Here is a 19,737-nt window from a genome sequence, read left to right as displayed (position 1 = left end):
TTTGTAGCATTTTTTTTTTTTAAGTTTAGAAGCCAGTCCGTTGTATTTAGCTTTTATGTCTCTCTCCTTTAATTAGCAATTCCTCAGTTTTTCTTTGTCTTCCATGGTATTGATAGTTTTGAAATTTAGAGGCCATTTTGTGAATGCCCCTCATTTCCTCATGGTTAGATTCACACTATACATGTTTGGCAGGAGTAGGACATACGTGAAGCAATGATAATGTCCTCAAAGCTTCATGTTGGGAGGTACGTGATGTTGTTCCCTTAATGTTGACATTAACTTTGATACTTGGTTAAGACGGTGTCTGTCAGGTTTCTCCACTGTCAAGGTACTGTTTTTCCTTTAGCCAATAAATAATCTGTGGGAAAATAATAAGAGATTACGTAAATAACTTACTCCTCATCAGGCTTGAACCCCTGAATTCAGTGTCCATAGGTAATTTTTGCCTGAGCAAAGTTACTACAATGATGATGCAAAACTGATTTTTTTGTGTGTGAAGTTTTGTTGTTGTTTGCTATACTCAAATGGAAAGCTTCCTCCTCTTCCCATTTATTTGTATGAACTCATTTAGTGGGTTATACTCCATTACTGTCATCATTTTGCTCAAATGTTTCCAGATTTAGCCATTGATACTCTCCTCAGACTAGTTTCTGTGTCCTTGATGCCCATTTGTATCATTTTTTCAGTGCTTCCTGATTTCCCAGCACAGCAAGGGGTTGCAGGCTTATCTTGTACTTTCCTTTCCCCATTGGGACCAGGCATTTAGTTAGGGAATGGAATTTAGAAATCAAGGTCTGGGTGTGCCCATTCTTTACAGGGGTGAACATGGCCCTTCTTCTGGGCCCTTTTCAGTATACAGAAGTAGGGTATTCATATACATCTGAGGCCTCCTAATTCTACACCAGCGCTAGAAGGTTCTTTTAGCTTTCCCCATTACTCCCTTTTCCAGCTGCAAGAAATCAGATAATATTGACACATTAACTCATTTTTCAATCTTACAACTCTTTAGAATTAAAGTTTTTGCAGGTGTATAGATGTTTTTAAGAGTTTTGCTGAATATGGAATTGTAGATTGGGAAGTATTTTTCTTCAGTTTTTGTAAGCATAAGACTTTTTTTTTCCCCCTAGCTTCTAGTCTCAGTGTTCTGAAATTTCATTATTACATGCCTTGAAAGTTTTTCTTCCATTGTACTGGCCCTCAGTGGGCCCTTTTCAGTTTGGCAACCGAGTGTCTTTTATTTCTAGGATGATTACTCTCTGTTTTCTCCTTTTTGGAAAAAAGGAGTTTTTTGAACTTTGAATTTTGTTCAACTCTTTGGATCATGTGGACTGGTCCAGTTTCGTACAGTCTCTTGTTTTTTAATTTTCTTAATTGTCTTTGTCTTTTTGCTCTTTCTAAGGGTGTTTCTAACTTTATCTTCTAACCCTTCTGTTGAAAAAATTTCTCAGGTATTTACTTTATCAGTGCTGCTTTGTTCCCCGAATCTTCCTTTTTTCTAGTCTCTTGTTTCATGGTTGCCGTATCTTTTCATCTCTGAAGATAGTGTTTTCTCTTCCTGCAGTGTTTGTTTACTTCAGTTTTTTCTGTGTTGAGCTCTCCTGTTAAAGGCTTTTCTCAAATGTATGCCGTCTTTGGTTTAACTGAATGGACTACTGAATGCGTGGGTGGAGCTTGTCTGCTTCATTGTCTGGCCTTCATGGCCTGGCTGTTTGTTGCATGACTCCTGTGGTATCTTTTGAACAGGTCAGATTGCCCAAAGAATAGTCTTAAGAGTTTTTGACTGAAGGATGAAAGGCCTTGGGCCATCATTCTGGGAGCTAAGTGGGGAAAGAGCCCAGGGGTCTCATCATTCAGTATGCGTTTTTTTCCTCAGTCTCTTTTTGGTGTGGTGCCCCCACTTAGAGCTGTGCGAGTGTCTCCTGGTCCAGAGGTTTCTCTCTGTTTTGTCCACTCCAGAGAATAAACCTCCAGACATGCATCTAAGGATCCAGTTTCTCCTTACGCTTTTGACAGACTTTATTTTAGCCTCTTACTTCACCCCCACTTTCACAGGCATACCCCGTGTTGCCAATTCTTGGATCTTTGGAGGAATTCTCCATTGTTAAGTACGGTTGATTCTTGGTTTTCCCCATTGCTGCTTTCTTTCATATATTTTCTTTCTTCTCCAGATTGAATTGCTGTGTTCCCGTCTTGTCTTCCTCATTCTTTCAGAGTTGTACCTTAAAACACACACACACACACACACACACACACACAATAAAAAGCTCTTTACTGTAGTTCTAGTAGGTTTTTCAGAAGGAGTATAATTAGATGCTTGTGTTGCAACTTCCAACTTACTGGGAAGTTTTGGTATCTGCTCTTTGCTTAGTATTTGAAAGTTGACATTTCTGAGTCTATAGCCCATTTCAGTCCTTCCCAAAAAGAACATGTTGACAACCAGAAGCACAGTTGGAGTTTTAAAATTCTGTTGGTCTCTGAAAGCGCAGAGCTAATGATGGTTCACATTTCAAAAGGGGCCTTAGGAGTTGTGTGTTTGATTCTTCTGTACAATGCACGAAGCCCACCTACGAAAACATTTTTTGTGTGTGGAGTTTAACATACATACTCCGTCCCATGAAAATGAACTGGTATACAGCACAGTGAGTATGGTTGCTACTTGTTATTTGTGGCAGTTACTTTCTGTAAAGTGGCCTCTAACGCTGAATTCGTGAATACAAGTCATTGCCCCTTGAGGAGATGCAGGGTTGGGTTCCTGTGAGCCTCTGGCTGGTCACATTTTAATTAACTGACCGAGACATAACCTCATTTTTATGTGTGTTTCTGATGAAGTCTGATGAAGACATTATATTTAATATGTTTGATTCATAATCATTGAGCTCAAAGCCAACAGCATCCTAACCCATGCCACGAATGAAGCTTTACCTAATGCATTTTTCCTGTAAGGCACATCACATCCTTCTTACACCAAGGAACATTTAGGACAGCATGTCACTACACTCAGGGGACCATTTTAAACAGCATTGACAAAAAGCACAAGAATGCAGGAAAACATGGCACTACGTGGGCCGCAGAAAAGACACCTGCTTATTACCATGGGAGACCTGAAACAAGAAGGCAGAGCCTCGGTTGTTGGGCCTCAGCCGGGAATGTGCATGTCGGGTGGCACATTTTCCACCGGTGTCCACATGCGTGTGTCTGCAGATGACTGCAGAAGTTGGTGGGAGTGTCCACCTGGGCGGCACAAATAAGTTTTCGCTAGTACACGAATTGGCATGTATGGATTCCGCACGTAATGAGGATCCACTGTACCTGCGAAGCAAACACCCGTGTAACCACCGCCCGCAAGAACTAGAACTTTGTCAGCGGCTCTCCCAGAAGGTGCACTTCAGTTACGGGAAGTTCTGATTTTAAAGGGGTTTCTTACCTCCAGTCTGCCTCTTTCATTTGATAGCTCAAGTTCTGCCTCTGAAGTGTTACCTTTTTTCCCTTTGAGTATTTGAAGACAAATACTCAAGATAAGGGTACTCTTAAGTCTCAAAATCCAGCTTTATCTTTTTCATTCTCTTGGGTGTGCAAGAGACCCTTTACCTGTCTTTTTTTTTTTTTTCTAGACAACTTTGAGGCACTCTGACGTCCCTTTTTATATGTTTAAATCAGCAAATACAGTCTCCAGGGTACACACTACTGACGTTAGACTGTAGGGGTGGGAAGTAAACACAACAGTGAAGACTACCATTCCCTTGGTTTCACTGTCCTTCCGGTTGTAATAGGAAATTTCATTGTCACACCCTCTGGAAGACACTGTACAATGCTGTTGTCTCTACTTGGTATGTAGAGACAGCACGACCTGCTGACTCGGTTTCCAGAAGTTGTCCTAGCTTTTCAGAGTCCTGAAGTTGGATGCGTAATATTTCCTGTACACTCTAGGAGTAGAATGTCCATGATTCTTGATTATGTCCCAAGAATCCTTAGAAGTTTGGAAGCACCTTTATGAGTCTGGCTGTGTCTTTGTTTTGTATCAGTCTCTCACCTGTTTATTCCTTCTTCCTTGACTGTGCATCTGTTTTTGACTAACAGGATGTGCTTTAGCTTTATTATGCATATCTGTCTTTTGAAAACAAATGGTGCTGTTTTCCTCTTTGCAGTTGAATATCTTATTTCTCCTTGAATTTTCTGACTTGGCTTAGCATTTTCTTTCTCTTCAGTGAATTCAAGTGCAGTTAGCAACTTCCATCCCTTCATTTTTCCATTTATTCTTTGACTTATGCATTCATCAAATACTTAGCAAACACATTCTGTGTGCCAGTTGCGTTGCATCTCCAGCATGTAGTAAAGATGAATAGATGCAACCTTGAAGAAGCTTAGTTAAGGAAGGGGATGGTACTCGACATAATTGTACTTGCAAGATGTGTGTGGAATGGGAGCGGTCCGTGTAGGATCGCAGAGGAGAAGCACACTTCTAGGAAGTAACTGAATCTGGAAGGATGTTTTTATTTCTTTAATTCCACTGTGCCTTTATACCCTGCTCCTCCTGCTCTTCAGAGTAGTGCAATCCCTCAAATGCCTTCCTCTCACCTCCTAAGTTAAGCACCCCTGCAGTGGCCTGGTTGGTGGACACAGTTGCTCTGTAGGGTAATGCAGATCTGACTCTTGCCAAGGCCCAAGTTTCTCCATCAGGGCATATTTAAAAAAAATACTTCTCTTAACCCAGTCAACGAACACATTTTTTGCTAAACTCGTACACTGATGTTTAGAAGATTCACAGGATATAAAATAGGATTCTTTCTTTAATAACCCTGTTGTCTCTAGTCACTAAATCTTTTGCGGGTTCTTACCTCCCTTGGTCTCCCTGTCATTCCAGTGCTGCCCTCCTACTCCCTGCAGAGGCCGAACTGTAAGATGAAGGCAGGGAACTGAATTGTGCGTGAAGGAGAGCAGTCCACAAGACAGGTAGCTCAGTGATGTATACCTGATTCCTGCTCTCACTATCCGTTTCATGAGCTTTGGCATTTCATTTACTTGCTGCCATAGTAACCAGGATTCCTGCCAGTCTTCTTCCTCTTTCCCATCTTTTATTCATCTGTACAGGCATCTGGAGTGGGGATGGGGAAGACAGAAGTGGAAATCTCCCAGTAAAAGGGTGTGGATTTCAGAATGTCCTCAGAATAGCAAAGATGGACATCTTCGTTTTGGCATTGTTTCCAGCTGTTGAAGTACTATTAACCACAAGTAGTCACCTATTGGGGTTGTTATTTCTCTATTTCATGTCAGGGAGAGCTCTGTTATTGTGAAAAAAGAAGTGGAGCTTTTATGTTTATTAAATTAGAGTTGTAGGAGATCATTGTTGAAAGTCCTTTATAAACTACAGTTCGGCCAGAACCACTCATTTTTTGGCTGATGAGAAGCCAGCCAACTTCATACTAGAATGTGGTTCTCAGCTTTGTCTGTACCTGGAGAGTTTCAAAAATGCTAGTGCCCAGGATTCTTAAATTCCTAGGCCAATTGAATCAAAATATCTGAGGTGAGACATAAGCATCTCATTTTTCAAAGTTCCTAGGTTAGGGGTGCCTGGATGGCTCAGTTGATTGAGCATCTGACTCTTGATTTTGGCTCAGGTCATGATCCCAGGGTCATGGGATTGAGCCCCGCATCGGGCTCTGTGCTGGGTGTGGAGCCTGCTTGAGATAATTCTCTTCCTCTGCCCCTCTCCCTCTGTCGCTCGTTCTCTCTCTCACACACACACAAAAAAGTTCCTCAGATGATTCCACTGTGCTCTAGAGGATGCCTTGGTGATTCTGCCCTTTTCTTTTGGTGTACCCAAATCATGAAAGGAACTGTTGGTTGTATGCAGTTGAACCTCCAAATTTGGCCTGAAATGGCATCTATCTGATTGATATTCTTTGACTTGAGACCTGGGAAACAAGTGGATTAATTAAGGAACAAAACTGCATTATAGTCGAACTACACAGATTTACTGTTAACCTGGGCCCGTAAGTAACTGACAAGTCATAAATTCATACAGAGTTGGATCTCATGTAATCATGACTTTCTTGTTCTGTGAGGTCTTGAAATTCATTCATTTATAATCTTTTGACACCAGAGCTGGTATTGGTGACTCACTGTGGGCTAGCTGCAGGGTCCCTTAGTAAGTCCAGTTTATGATTTAGAGGCAGTCTTGCCAACCTTGTAGCTGAAGTTACTGGTCATCCTACTAACTACCTTTACATTTGCAAACTCAGCCATGCTATGAAGTGTGACTGCTTTATTATTTTCAGTTTGTTATTGGCACACATTAATCTGTGCTGGACTCAGCAGTTATTGGACTCTTGCTCCTCTGATTTTTTTTTTCTTCCATTCTTCCCTGGGTTCTTTTTATTTTTATCACATGCCCCAAAGAATAAATTTTTATGTTTGATTTCCCAGGTCTCAAGAATCTCAGTCCTGGTGCATGGCCATAGAATATGGTCAAGTTCCTCTTTTCTCATCACCTTGATTATTATTATTTCTTCTTCTTCTTCTTCTTCTTCTTCTTCTTCTTCTTCTTCTTCTTCTTTTTCTTCTTCTTCTTCTTTTTAATGTTTATTTTGAGAGAGAGCGAGAGCATGTATGCACATGGTGGGAAGGACAGAGAGAGAGAGAGAGAGAGAGAGAGAGAGAGAATCCTAAGTAGGCTCCACACTGTTAACGCAGAGCCTTACTTGGGTCTTAATCCCATGAACCATGAGATCATGACATGAGTCGAAACTAAGAGTAGGATGCTTAACCCACCACTCATTACCTTGATATCATTGACCATTGTGTTCTCAGGGCCAGACTTGGTCTTGTCCTGTCACATGTCCTTAGTCGGCTCTGATTTTAGGACCAGTGATCTCTAGGCTCCTGACTTCTAGATTTCTGGTTTTTCTCTGATTGTCAAGAATCCGAGCAGCCAATGTAAACATAGCTCATGATATTAGAAGTACAGCTTGCAAGGCTCTCTCAGTAACCACTGAAAGCTTATCTATCAATACCTCTCTGATTCGTATTAAAAATGTATATGGATGTGGAAGTCTGTGAATGAGTTCTAAATGTTTGAGGCTTAGGTTTAGGACTTCAGTACAAAATTTGCAAATTATGGCATCCATAGTAAGATAGCAAGCAAGTCTCTGGCATAGACTTACGGGAAGAAATCCTCTTTAAATCAAAACAAAACTGAATTTTCCCCAAAAGCAGTTTGTTTCTAAAACAACTTTTTATTGCTCACTGTAAAAAGTCAAGTAATAAAGCAACATGAAAAGAAAACACAACAGAATATTCCTGTCATCTTACTACCTAGGGAAAAGTAGTAACATTTTGTTGTATATTCATCCAGACTTTTTTCCAATGTATGTGTACATAAGTACTTTTTTCTTTTAGAAAGAAATATGGACTGACCCTACCGGCTGATTTTTAGTTTCGTTAAAATATTTTTGCGTCTTACGTAAGGATCAACGTCCTTTTTTTAAATGGCTGTGTTACTATTCAGTGAAAATAATTTATTGAACCAGTGGTCTGTGATGGACAACTCCATTTCTATTTATGCACCATCCTAATAACTTTATGGTGAAGTTTTTCCGAGCTAAGTCCTTGTGCACGCGTATGGCAGTTTTCTCAGAGTAAATTCTTAGAAGTGGCTGTAGTATTGAAGGTATACACATTTGAGACTAATCTAGATTGCCATTTGCCCTCCAGAAAGTTTACATTTTTACCAGCAGTATAAGTGAGTGTTTGAACAGAACTCTTAATGTGCTAAGCAAAAAATTGCTCAGAATGGACAAAGGTGATGGCTTCTGCGTGTGCCAAACACAGTGCCCATGTTGATTCTATCCAAAAATAAATGCCATCTGACTCTCTCTGTCCTTCTTTCCTGCTCTGAAAGCACCCTAACGGACCCTCTCTCCACCTCTAGGAGAGGCGTTCAGCTGTCCTGGACCGGTTGCAGAGCTGTCTCTAACCCAGCAGTCAGAAGTAGCAGCTCCTTTGGAGTTCTTGTCACATTGATGCTTTTTGATTCAGTCTTGTTTAGGTTTAACTTCTGTTTTAATTAGTTTACTTACATGTGTCTGTCTTCATGTCTGTATCACAAACTTTGAAAGGGCTGGGACTTCGTGTTTCCCGTCCTTGTGGCTACCCTTTTGGAGGTGGATTTCACAGAAGGCAACCCAGAAATACTTGGCTTGAAGAGGCCTTTGAGAGGAATGTTTCCAGATTAATACTAGGTGGAGCCTTAAGAAATGGTCACTATCTGACTATACTTAATCTCCCCCAATGGCGATCTCAACCTGTATTTCTGAACTCGCAGAATTTGGTATGCTTGTTCAGTTTTCTTTCCTTTTCCAGATGTCAGGAATATGCTTCCTCTTTTATAACTGATTTGTGTCATTAAAATTATTTTAAAGTTGTTCCCCAATAAAGATTTCTAGGTGGTCTCCTCTTACAACTGTTTCTCGTAAAGATGATCGTGTAAATTAAATCTCGTATTCATGGGTTCTTTTCACTTGTTATACGTTTTAGCAGCTCTTAGGGCTCGTAACTTTGTTAAATGATCACTTGATATGTCTGAACTGTGAATGTACAGTTTTTAACCTAAAATTGTTTTTAATATTTGAGGTACTTTTCTTTTTGCAGAGCACCTGATAGTTGCTTACAAAAAGGGTTTCACTGAATTCTAATCATTTGTTATTTTCCTAGTACACTTTATAGATGCTGGTTCTCTTACTGTCTCCTGTCCTTTCCCCCACTTTCGAAAACCTGTTAAGTCTTTCTTCAGTAGCTCGTCCATATTTGTTACAAATGGTCTTTTAAATAAGATTCATAGGCAAAGTAGTAGAGCAGTGCAGTTCTACTTATAGAAGCATTTTCTGTCTTTGACCTTTGAAAAGCCTTTGAAAGTTACTATGCTGGTCACTTACCCACAAGTTATACAGTGTACATATTATGTAATCACGTTTGACCATGTATTTATGTAGTTTTATTTTTTTAGTTTTCTGTACTTCTCTTTACTGAATCTTAGGCTAATTTTTAAAATTGCTTCTGTGCTTAATAATTTTTCATCTTTAAAGACTGCAACTCTTGATTCAAATTGTGGGGCAAAAGGGGTTCTCTGATCATAAAAATACTTTATGAAACAGTTCCCATGGAATCATTTTCAGAGTTGGGCTTTGTAGCTGTTGTTAGGCAGTGCTGGCACTTTACACATTTTGTACTAGATGGTTGTCCATTCTGTTCTTCTGAGGTCTGCCAGTGACAGAAACCTCCTTTAAATCCTGTTCTACTGTTGAAAGGCGCTCACAGATGGTCTTTTTTCAAATGGCTGTGAGAATCTCAATGCAGAATTTCCAGGGACATTCTCTCTGAAAATGCAGGTTTCAAGGGAATTTTTTTTAAGGACGTAAATTCCAGAATTAAGATGTGGCAGAGAACGAGAAAGGCTTTCACTCTTACATGTTCACAGGTGTCGCCAGTTTTCTGGCCTGGCTCCGCCTTCCTTGAATCCTACCTGCTCCTGGGAGTTGCACACGTCTTTGTTATGTGAGAAAGGTGAGGGGTACGTGGGTGCTGCATGCTGTTAGATGTTGTGTATTCTGTGTGATTTTTATTTCCTGGTGGACCGTGAGGCTGTTGTAGCGATAGCTGAATGCATCTGAGGGCCACTGGCTTCAAAAACTTAATGGTTGGCAGAGAGTCTAATTGACAAGATAATTTTGTTCACAAGCTACTCTTACTGGGACGAACGTATGTTTAATTAGATAAAATGTTGGTATTGACCAATGGTGGTGGTAGAGTACTCCGACGAATTCTTAGCTTAAGTAACCTTACTGAATGGAGATTTTATTTTGCGGGCAAGTAGAGATGTCCTTCCTTTTATTTTTCTCATTTGTTTGCTCTCATCTTTATTGTAGAAACTTCGACCATTAGAATCTCTAGAACTGGGGTTTTCAAAATGTAGCCTAAGGAACCTGGGCTTCCTAGGGACCCTCTCAGGGAATCGTTACAAAAGCAGTAGAAGCAGTAGTGGGTAAAAGAGCTGTTGCCTTAATATAAAGCCAGGCAACAGCACCAAACCTGACTAGTCGTCATCGTATTCTTCACCACCATGCAGTTATAGTTTTTTTTAATGTTTCTTTATTTTTGAGAGAGACAGAGAGACAGAGCATGAGCAGGGGAGGGGCAAAGAGAGGGAGACACAGGATCTGAAGTAGGTTCCAGGCTCCAAGCTGTCAGCACAGAGCCTGATGCGGGGCTCAAACCCACGAACGGCGAGATCACGACCTGAGCCGAAGCTGGACACTTAACTGACTAAGCCACCCACTGGTGCCCCCCAGTTGTAGTTTTTTTAAAAACCCGCTTTCACTTCACAGTGTCCTTCAGGATGATGAGTGGTGCCAGAATAGTATTGGAATTTAATCTTGGCTGGGGCTTTAGAAGTTAGCAAGACCAGCTTCCCACCTAATGCAAAGATTGATTCAGTGGTCATCCTCTACCTGTGCATTTCTAGTGATGAGAGGGTCATGCCAGCCCATTTCACTTTCATACAGCTGTAATTTCAGAAATGTGTTGTTTACACATTGAGGCTCTCTTTCTCTAGAATTTTTACCCTCTGATTTCAGAGATTTTTATAGATTACCACAGTGCTAAACCTCAGTGATCAAAATATGACATACCTATGTTTTTTCAGAGTAGCCCTGCAAATATATGAAGTTCGCTGTTAGATTTTCCCTCAGTCGTCTTTTGTAGCCTGAATACCGGTAGTTTTAGTAATTAATAATAATGAGACCAAAATTGGTAATTTTGTCTAGTGTGATTTTTTTTTAATTAATTTATTTTTTTACTTTTTTTAATGTTTATTTATTTTTGAGAGAGAGACAGCATGCGAGCAGGGGAGGGGCAGAGAGAGGGAGTCACAGAATCCGAAGCAGGCTCCAGGCTCCGAGCTGTCAGCACAGAGCCTGATGTGGGCCTCAAACTCATGAGCTGTGAGATCATGACCTGAGCTGAAGTCGGAAGCTTAACCAACTGAGCCACCAGGCGCCCCCACAGTGTGAATTTTTTAAAGTATTGTTTAGTGTAAATTTTTTTAGTACTTTATCTTTTCAGCAAATAATTAGAGCAATCCAAGTTTAATTTATATTTGTATATGTATTTGAACTTGGTCTCTGAAATACATGACTGTTTAGTTTCACTTCCATTAGATGAGTTCTGGATTAAGACTACAATATTAGTATTAACATTTTGGCATTACATGAAATAAATAGAAAAAACACTATTGTCATTTTGCTTCAATATTGCAATTACTAACCGATGGTGAGCTACATTGAAAAGTGGCTTCAAATTGTAGTATAGATTGGAGGAAGCTTGGGGTTCCTCAAGAAAAAAAGGGAGTAAGCAAGTAAGGAAGGTAGAACTGATACATTAATGTACTTATTTAAGCACTATTTCTAGTGCCTGCTCCCTGATGTGTGGACTGGTTTAGACTTTGGGAATACAGCTGAGTCCATGATGGACTACAGTCCTTGCTCTCTTGCAACTTACATTCTAGAGATGAAAGACTATTTACGGACTGCCACAAGTGCTGTATAGAGATAAATGGGAACGACACAGAGTAAGGCAGGGGGCACTTTTGGATGATGAGGACATCAGGATGAGCACAGAAGAAAAGAGGGGGAGACTTTTTTTTGTATGCCCCTAGGATATTTTGAGAATTACAGTATAAAAGTTGTCTGTGCAAAGGTCGTAGAAGGCAGAAAATTTGTTGGGAACCATTGATTTTGCACAGGAGAAAACTGAGGCACGAGTTTAAAAATGGGCAGATTTTAACAATTCACCCAGGGTTGTAACTCATTTGTGAATGAGCTGGGACCGGAATCCAGTTTTCCTAGTTCCCATTCACATTCATTCATTGTTTCTTTTCCTTAGTTTTTTTCAACTGAGTGTTTTTAGCCCCTCAGTCTGTGCCTTGCCAAAATTGTGTTTCATTGCCATATGGTGGATTGAAGGAGAGTTTTAAGGAGTTGCTTTCAGATGGGATGGGAGAAGCCCATGAGAAGCACACACAACCTTTCTTAGAATGGTTGAAATTCAGTGGTTCAGAGACCTTGTGAATGAGAATTATGACACTAAGATCATTTACTTCCTGTAGACCATATGTTCTTACAGATTGAAAATTGTGCTGGATTGGATTAAGGAGAACTTTGGGTTTCTTTTGAAGCCTAAGAATTTTATTTTAATAGAGCTGTAGGTTTCACCAGATGAGGAAAGCTGCAGTTGGCACTCTGGGTTGATTAGGAAGTTAGGAGCTTGGAGGTTGGAATGGTGAATATTGTAGAGTCACTTCTGTGAATCCTGTGGGGTGATTTGAACGGCCAGGCTAATGTTCAGTTAGGTTGGTGCCACGTCTGTCTACCTGATTACCCATCCCATGGGGAATTCTCTGTCTGCATACCTCTGGGCCAGGCTCATGGTTTCATTTGTGGCACATCTTAGGGTTAGTGGATTGAGGCCTTGCCGGCATCTGTCAGTCCATTACAGTATAGAGCAGAGGTTGGCCAGGGAGTAAATAATTTAAGCTTTGCAGGCCATGCAGCCTCAGATGTAATTACAGATCTGCCGTTAGCATAAAAGCAGCATGGACACTATTTAAATGTATGAGCTGCTCTGTTCCAATAAAACTTTATTTGCAGGAACAGGTACTGAGGCAGATGGCTCACAGGCCCTCGTTTGCTTGACCCCTGCTATAGAGTGATGAGGTAAGGGATATGGGACGAGTGGAGCTCCCCTAATAAACCAGAATTATTTTTGCTTCTTCATCTTTCTTTTAAAACTTTTGAAATTACCTATGAAATTACCATGAAGTGAATGTGGCTATTCCAGCAGTTTACAATTTGACTTGACATACCTAAGTCAAACAAAATAGGTTTTGATATTTTCCTGAGTTACATTCTTTTTAAGTAGCTTTACTCTATTTTTGGATAGAAGAAAATTTTTTATTTCAGAGGAGGGTGCTCCATGTTTCATACTGTAAACATTGCAGTTGGAATTTAAACAAGACAAGAGTTATTGAGATATATTCTTTTTTAATCAGGCAAAACTGAAATTAAAATTTATGATTTGGGTAGCTAATCAGAAGACTGCAATCCATCAATTTTTTTTTTTTAACCTTACCCATTTCTTTATTTGGAAAGACTGTTTGTCTGCCAATTATCATAAGTTAATTGGTGCAATACCAGGTCAAGAAATGGCATTGTTAATGAAATGAATTATTACCCTGCTGTTAGTAATGAGGCTTCTGCAGAAATGCGGAAATGTCTGTGAACTCATGAAATGTGAGAAGAATTTAGTCTACGTGTTGATTAGAACTGTGTAAAAATATGTTTGTGTACAATCATAAGGAGAGATTGCCATAGATTTTTCACCTAGTTAGTGTTCCTGTGAAGGAATTTGGGCTCTTCTTTTTATTGTTTGCAGGAAATTTCTGTTTTATCATAAAGTTAAATACATAAATATAATTTTCAGCAGGAATTGAAAAAAAAACCCAGTGGGCTACAATGTGAAATGAAAGTAAAAATTTTGTTGGTAAACCTTAAACTAATACTCAGCGCATTCACAGCATTTTAACAGAATTCGTCAGAAAGGAAGATTGATAGGAACGGTGGATTTTCTTTGGTTCCTAAAGTGCTCACTTAAAATTATTCTGCATTATTCTTTCCATTTGATCTGAAATGAGCCACTGGAAGGTAGCCTTTTCTGAAGTTCATTCCTGCACTTCGCGATCCCTTTACCTTCATCCCTTCAGTTAATGTCTTTGAGGAGAAGTGTCCCTTTTCCTTGCTGAGGTGTCCTCGGCCACCCTCTGCCCGCCCCCCGATTTTACTTCGCCGGCGTTCCTTCCCTTGCATCGGGCTCATCCACTTACTCGCGGCCATGGCATCTCAGAGTCCTGGCATCCCTCAGAGGCCCAGTTTCCAGATCTGTAAACCTTTTGTCTTTTTTATTCGGTGAACATTAACTGTGTCACAGTATGTAGTGCGTACCAGGCCAGTGCTGGGCTCGCAGCAATTACACAATCATACTGGCCACTGCCACCGTTGTCGTTGAAAACCGCGTACGTTCCATCCTCTTCACTTGCTTCACTCCCCTTTACTAACTTGCTCATGTGTTCTGCCCCCTGAGACACTCTGCTCAGACTTGATGCCCCTCAGGCCCTGGCTCTGCTTCTCTCTCTTCCTTGCTGTCACACCTGTACCGCGGAAACTTGCCATCCAGCTTCTAGCCCCATCCCGCAGTGTGACCGTGCAGCCAGCACATGCTGGCCTTGCCTTCATTTTCGTCCTCTACCCTCTTGTTCTGGAGTCTGCCTCTTTCCTTTTAGTTTCTCTGACCAGGTGGGCCTGATTTTCCTCATACTGTCTGACTACCTTTTCCGTTTGCTTTTCTGACTTCAAGTTCCCCGGTCAGCCCCCAGATGGTTGTGTTCCCCAAGGTTCTGTTGGTTGATCTCTTTGCCCCCTCCCCCACCCTCTCTCCTCGTCTCCGCTATTCCTAGGGCTTCAGACAGCCCTCCTGTGCAGATGATTATTAAATGGGTAATTCTAACCCTCCCTGTTGTTTTGAGCTTAAGTTAACATTTTGAGAGGTCAACCTTGAGGAGCTGTAGGCATCTCAAACTCAGCATGTCTTAAACCAAATCCATCTTTTCTTGTCCCCAACCAGCTCCTCCAGATTTTCCGTTAGGTGTTAGCAACAGTACCGTTTTCCCAGCCACCGTATCTTGGCACCCCTCTTTTGCCACATCTCTGCCTCATTCTCCACATCACATTAGCTACATCTTCTCAGGTTTACCCTGTAAAGTATCTTTGCTTCCAGAATTCTTTTGTGTATACATATGTAAAGAGAGAGATCTGGAAAGAAATTCACCAGAATGTTTAAAGTTTTTTTATCTCTGGGTGGTGAGATTTTACGTTGTTTGAATTTTGTTTTTCTAACAGGTATTTAGTATTTGTATGCTTGTATCCAGCCTATCACCTCCCAGCCCTCCCGGGTCCTGGTCTTCATCCGGTGGAACTCCTAGCTATTTCCTCAGTGCGCCCGGACTTCTTTGCCTTTGCTCCTTCACTCAGCACCGGTTTCATTTGTTCTTTGCATCTCCCGTTGTCATTTTTCAGGGCTCCTCGCAAATGAGCTTTTCTTTAATGCAGTCGTTCTCACAACTGAATGTGCCTTCTTTCAGGAGCTCTCCAGCCCCTGTGTCACGTCCTGTGTTCTGCCCTCGTGTCTTCTTACCTGGGTTTTTTGTGTTAATCCCTTTATTAGATTGTAAGCTCCACGAGAGCAGAGATTGGCTCTTAATCATCCTTTTCCCCCCTTTTGGTTATAATCTGCCTGTTTTTCTTTGGGGACGACCCTTTTCCCCCTGGCTATGGTTCTGGTGGGACGGCCAATCAGAGTGTCCTGCCAAGAGGATGGGACGCTCTTCCCCTGGAATTTAGATTTTGAGTCATGGGATACGAGGACTGACCATGATTGGCGTGGATTCATCCTGGCCAAGGTGCTCTGAAGAAGCCATTTATTAGTTCCTGCCTCCCAGATCCCTGGAGCTGCTCTGGTTCCCGAACTCTCCGAGGCCTGGTTCTTCAGCTTTTCCTTCGTTATCTGTGAGCTATCTCCTATCCTTACACTAAATGTCTCTCTCTTTAAATTTTAAGTTAGCAAGACAGTTTCTGTTGCTTTTTTCCCTGCCAGTAGAGCTGTTATGATTGGAACTGACCAGACTTTATCATTCTAGTTCTTCTATTGATTCTGATATGTTTTTTTCTTTTCTTTAAAAATGAAAACAAAAAAACAGCCCGAGACCGCTGCTGCTTTGAAACGTACAATAGAAGCCCTGATGGACAGAGGGGCGGTAGTGAGGAGCTTGGAAAATCTGGGTGACCGAGCACTGCCTTATAAGATTTCTGCCCACAGTCAGCGGCACAGTAGAGGAGGGTAAGTGTCTACATGCATCTTGAAAAATGTCTTTGATAGGCTGTAAAGAATACTGGTTAGTTCATCTTAGAAATTATTATAATTTCTCCGTAGATCGCCTTTGTGCCAGGTGGGGTGCGGGTCCACACTCCAGCCATGTTGTGTGTCAAATGGGGCTAGAGTAAAGCTGGCCCGTAATAAACCATAATCAGAGTACAAAAGCAAGTCATGCTGGGAGCAACAGGTATATAAGCTTTTGATTGTGGGAAACTGTTCTTGTCAACCTAAGCACGGTTTTCTGTTGACATTTCTTAAGTTTTGCCTTTAAAACACCTCAGTGAGCAATGTGCTGGGCACACACTCAGTGCATCCTTTGTAAATATGTGGCTTGCGGGTAAGAAGCAGAAGGGTTCTCCTTCTGACCAGTGCCTAACCCACAATAGAGAAATGGTTGTTTATGTACTCCAGACAATAATCACAATTTTCTGTTACGAAATTTTTTCTCATAGCAGCTTCCTCAAACATGTCAAAGGTCTGACCCTGTAGGAATAACTATCCTTGTAGAAATTCTTTGATACCAGTTTGCTTGGTGAGTTGGTTCGAAGCCCCTCTGAGCTCTGATGGTGTTATTTTTACACTTGTGATTTCTGGTGCGGATGAGGAATTTTCTCATATTGTTGAGTTTCCCAAAAGTAGTGACAGAGAAGATGGGAATCGGTTTTCATTGTCGTGGAAAAGTGCAGGAGTTGAAGACTTGATTCTCCCTCTGATACTTGCCAGCCGAGTGGCCTTGAGCGAGTCTTCAGCGCTATTCTCTGGTTCTTGCTTCCTTGGATACTTGAACTCAGGTGGTCGTTCTCCCATCCACGTTGTCGTGGGGATCGAGTGATGCCATCTCTGGATGTCTCTGTGGACAGCACGGAGTGTGATCCACGTGGAGCCGGTGGGCCCGCGCAAGCGCCGTGCACGGGAGAGGCCTGCGTGCAGTCACGCTGCACGCTGAGGCTTTCCTGCCGCCTTTAAACCTGCTGCCAGGGCGTAGCACGTCCTGCGGATTTCATCTTTGGATCGCTTCACCTTGTTTTGTGCTAGTGTTCGGCTTCTCGAGAACACCTCTGAAGAGCGCCTGAGGTGTTGCTAGGCAACATGAAATGCACAGTGGCGATTTTCCTCTCCCACAATCATAACAGTGAGGGATGGAGATTGTGTATGTAACGTTTTTTTTTTTAACCACAAAGGGGCTTCATTTTAACAGCAAGGCCGTGAATCCTTTTGCCTTTTTGCTTAGAGAGGAACATATAAAATTGAGCTAAGAATGACTAGTCAGGTTCTCTGATGGAAGGCACTGAGCAGGGACAGAAGCCCGTTGCCTCATTCAGGTGCTCTCAGGGATGGACACTAGGACTGTTTTCTTCTGCCCCTTTCCCAAGTAGCGGATTTGACTTTGTTGAGGGTTGGTGTGACCAGCATTGTAGATTTTGCACTTCTCCCAAGTACTTGGGTGGCGCTGATGCCTCTGTCCGAGGACCAGACTCTGAGATCCGCCGTCTGTGTGCGATGCTGGGGTTGGGTGCTGCTGTTCCTCTTTTGTGGACGGAATAAGTTCAGACCCTGGAAGAACTTCCCTGGAACTAAGCCAGAACTGCTGACGATGTCTAGCCCTACGTTCCGGATTCCTGACGAGGTGCACGTGCCCCACCAAGGACTCTGTGGCATCTCTCGGTTCATTTACATTTAGCAGTTTTATTTCTGGTTCTTGTACTTCCAGACTCCTCAGCGAAGGAGGAGCAGCATTCTTAAAGTGTAATGTATGTGTGTGCTCTATGTAGACACAGAACCTCCCAGTTGGAGAGGTTCATGTTTTAAGCTTGTTTTTCTGGGATTAATCAATGTCTGGTATGTGTTTGTTTAAGGTGATGTTTCCCAAAGTGTGGTCTCTGAAATACTAGATATGCTCCACCAAAAAATGGTGTGTGTGTGTGTGTGTGTGTGTGTGTGTGTGTGTGTGTGTGTGTGTGAGAGAGAGAGAGAGAGAGAGAGAGAGAGAGCGAGTGAGAGTGAGCATTTAGATGTGGTCTGATGCCTTCTAGAGCTGTGTAGCACATATCAGTGTACTGATGGTGAGAGGCCCTTCAGTTAGATCCCTTCATTTGTCACCTTTATTTGACCATTATCTTTTATTTTGTAACACTCATTAATACTCTTCACAGTGATTTTTGGTAAAAGAGGAGATGAGGGGCTAATATATTTTGGAGTTACCTGGATAAAGATTTAAATCGAGTGGTGTGTCAGATGTCGGCAGCGTGGAGCTTGAGGGTGGTCTGATGTCCTGTTGACTTCAGCCGGTCCTCCCCCTAGGGTCACCACCCCCGGTGATGTTTGTACCAGGCATTTTGTTCACCTGCTAAGTTCTGTGTGTGCACTGCACGTAGCCACATAAGGTGTTACAAACATGTATTTAGTGGATTATGTGTCAGGATTAGGTACCAGGTGCTGGGAAGGCTCACTTTTTTGAGGTGATTAAGAAGAAACAGGGGACTTGTTTGTTACGAATTCAGCATTCAGAAGTTTTTTTTTTTAATAATGTTTTTTTAAAACATTTTTTTTAATGTTTATTTTTGAGAGAGAGAGCATGAGCAGGGGGGAGGGACAGAGAGAGAGGGAGACACAGAATCTGAAGCAGGCTCCAGGCTCTGAGCTGTCAGCACAGAGCCTGACGCGGGGTCCGCATTCACAAACCATGAGATCATGACCTGAGCCAAAGTCGGATGCTCAACTGACTGAGCCACCCAGGTGCCCCAGTTTTTGTTTTTGTTTTTTAACTTTATTTGTTGTTGAGAGAGAGAGAGAGCAGGCATGAGTGGGGGAGGGGCAGAGAGAGAGGGAGACAGAGAATCCCAAGCAGGCTCCGAGCCGTCAGCACAGAGCCGGAAGAGGGGCTCGAACCCATGAACTGTGAGATCATGACCTGAGCTGAAATCAAGAGTAGGATGCTTCACTGACTGAACCATCCAGGCGCCCCTAGCATTCAAAAGCTTTTAACTCTTTGAACAACCCTGGAGGCCATGGCACATATCAGTTTTCGGTGAGGCGCTGATTTGAATCCTGAGGTTGGTATGTGAGAGCTAGTTTTTTAGCTGGCTAATGAGTGAGCCTAGATGCCCTCCAAGAATCCACATCACATTGTGGTGCTGTTGGTATTTTGTGTTTGTTGCTTTTGCATTTTATGGGACGAAATATATGTGCTGGTGGTATTCCTAGGTCTTAGGATGGTTCTTGTGGTTGTTGTGGTTCCTGGTCACAAGGAGTTGTCAGTCTAGTCGGGGACTTGCCAGCATATTGCTGACCTAGGCACCGGCCACAGACTGCTGTATACCACTGCTACACACGTGCCACCTAGACCCAAAAGAAGGATGTGTGGGTAGAAGAGTGCGTAGGTAGGGGAGATACCACTACCTCAGGGTTATCTGGGGAGTCTCCCCAGAGAAGGAGACAGTGCCTGGCGTTCATTATTATACCAGTGTATGCCAGAAAGAAAGTACAGATGTACAGACGTATGGATGTACGGATTCCACGTGCTAGTTAAGTTGTCCCCCAGGTGACGTGACTTAGACAAGGAAGGAGTTAGCCAGATGCTCTGTTGCTCTTTGGGCCAGGTTGGGGTGGTTGGGAAGTTTGGGTCTTCTGGACCAGCTTTCCAGATAGATAGAGGCTTCTGGCCTCACCACCTGTTGTGTCCAGGCAGTGTCTAGAAACGAT

General features: G+C 42.2%; 1 protein-coding gene across 1 annotated transcript in view; it reads left to right on the top strand.

Moving 5' to 3' along the window:
* MRPS6 (mitochondrial ribosomal protein S6) overlaps positions 1 to 19,737 on the top strand; it is a 66,920-nt gene that overhangs the window by 35,231 nt on the left and 11,952 nt on the right. The window contains exon 2 of the mRNA XM_053903102.1: positions 15,860 to 15,999. Coding sequence (XP_053759077.1) covers positions 15,860 to 15,999 — 140 coding nt within the window. The remainder of the gene's footprint in view (positions 1 to 15,859; positions 16,000 to 19,737) is intronic.

The sequence above is a fragment of the Panthera pardus genome, unplaced genomic scaffold (genome assembly GCF_024362965.1).
Source record: "Panthera pardus isolate Hobbes unplaced genomic scaffold, ASM2436296v1 HiC_scaffold_16, whole genome shotgun sequence".
NCBI classification, from domain to species: domain Eukaryota; kingdom Metazoa; phylum Chordata; class Mammalia; order Carnivora; family Felidae; genus Panthera; species Panthera pardus.
The sequence above is the reverse complement of the archived record's forward strand: the minus strand, read 5'-3'. Positions and strand labels throughout refer to the sequence as shown.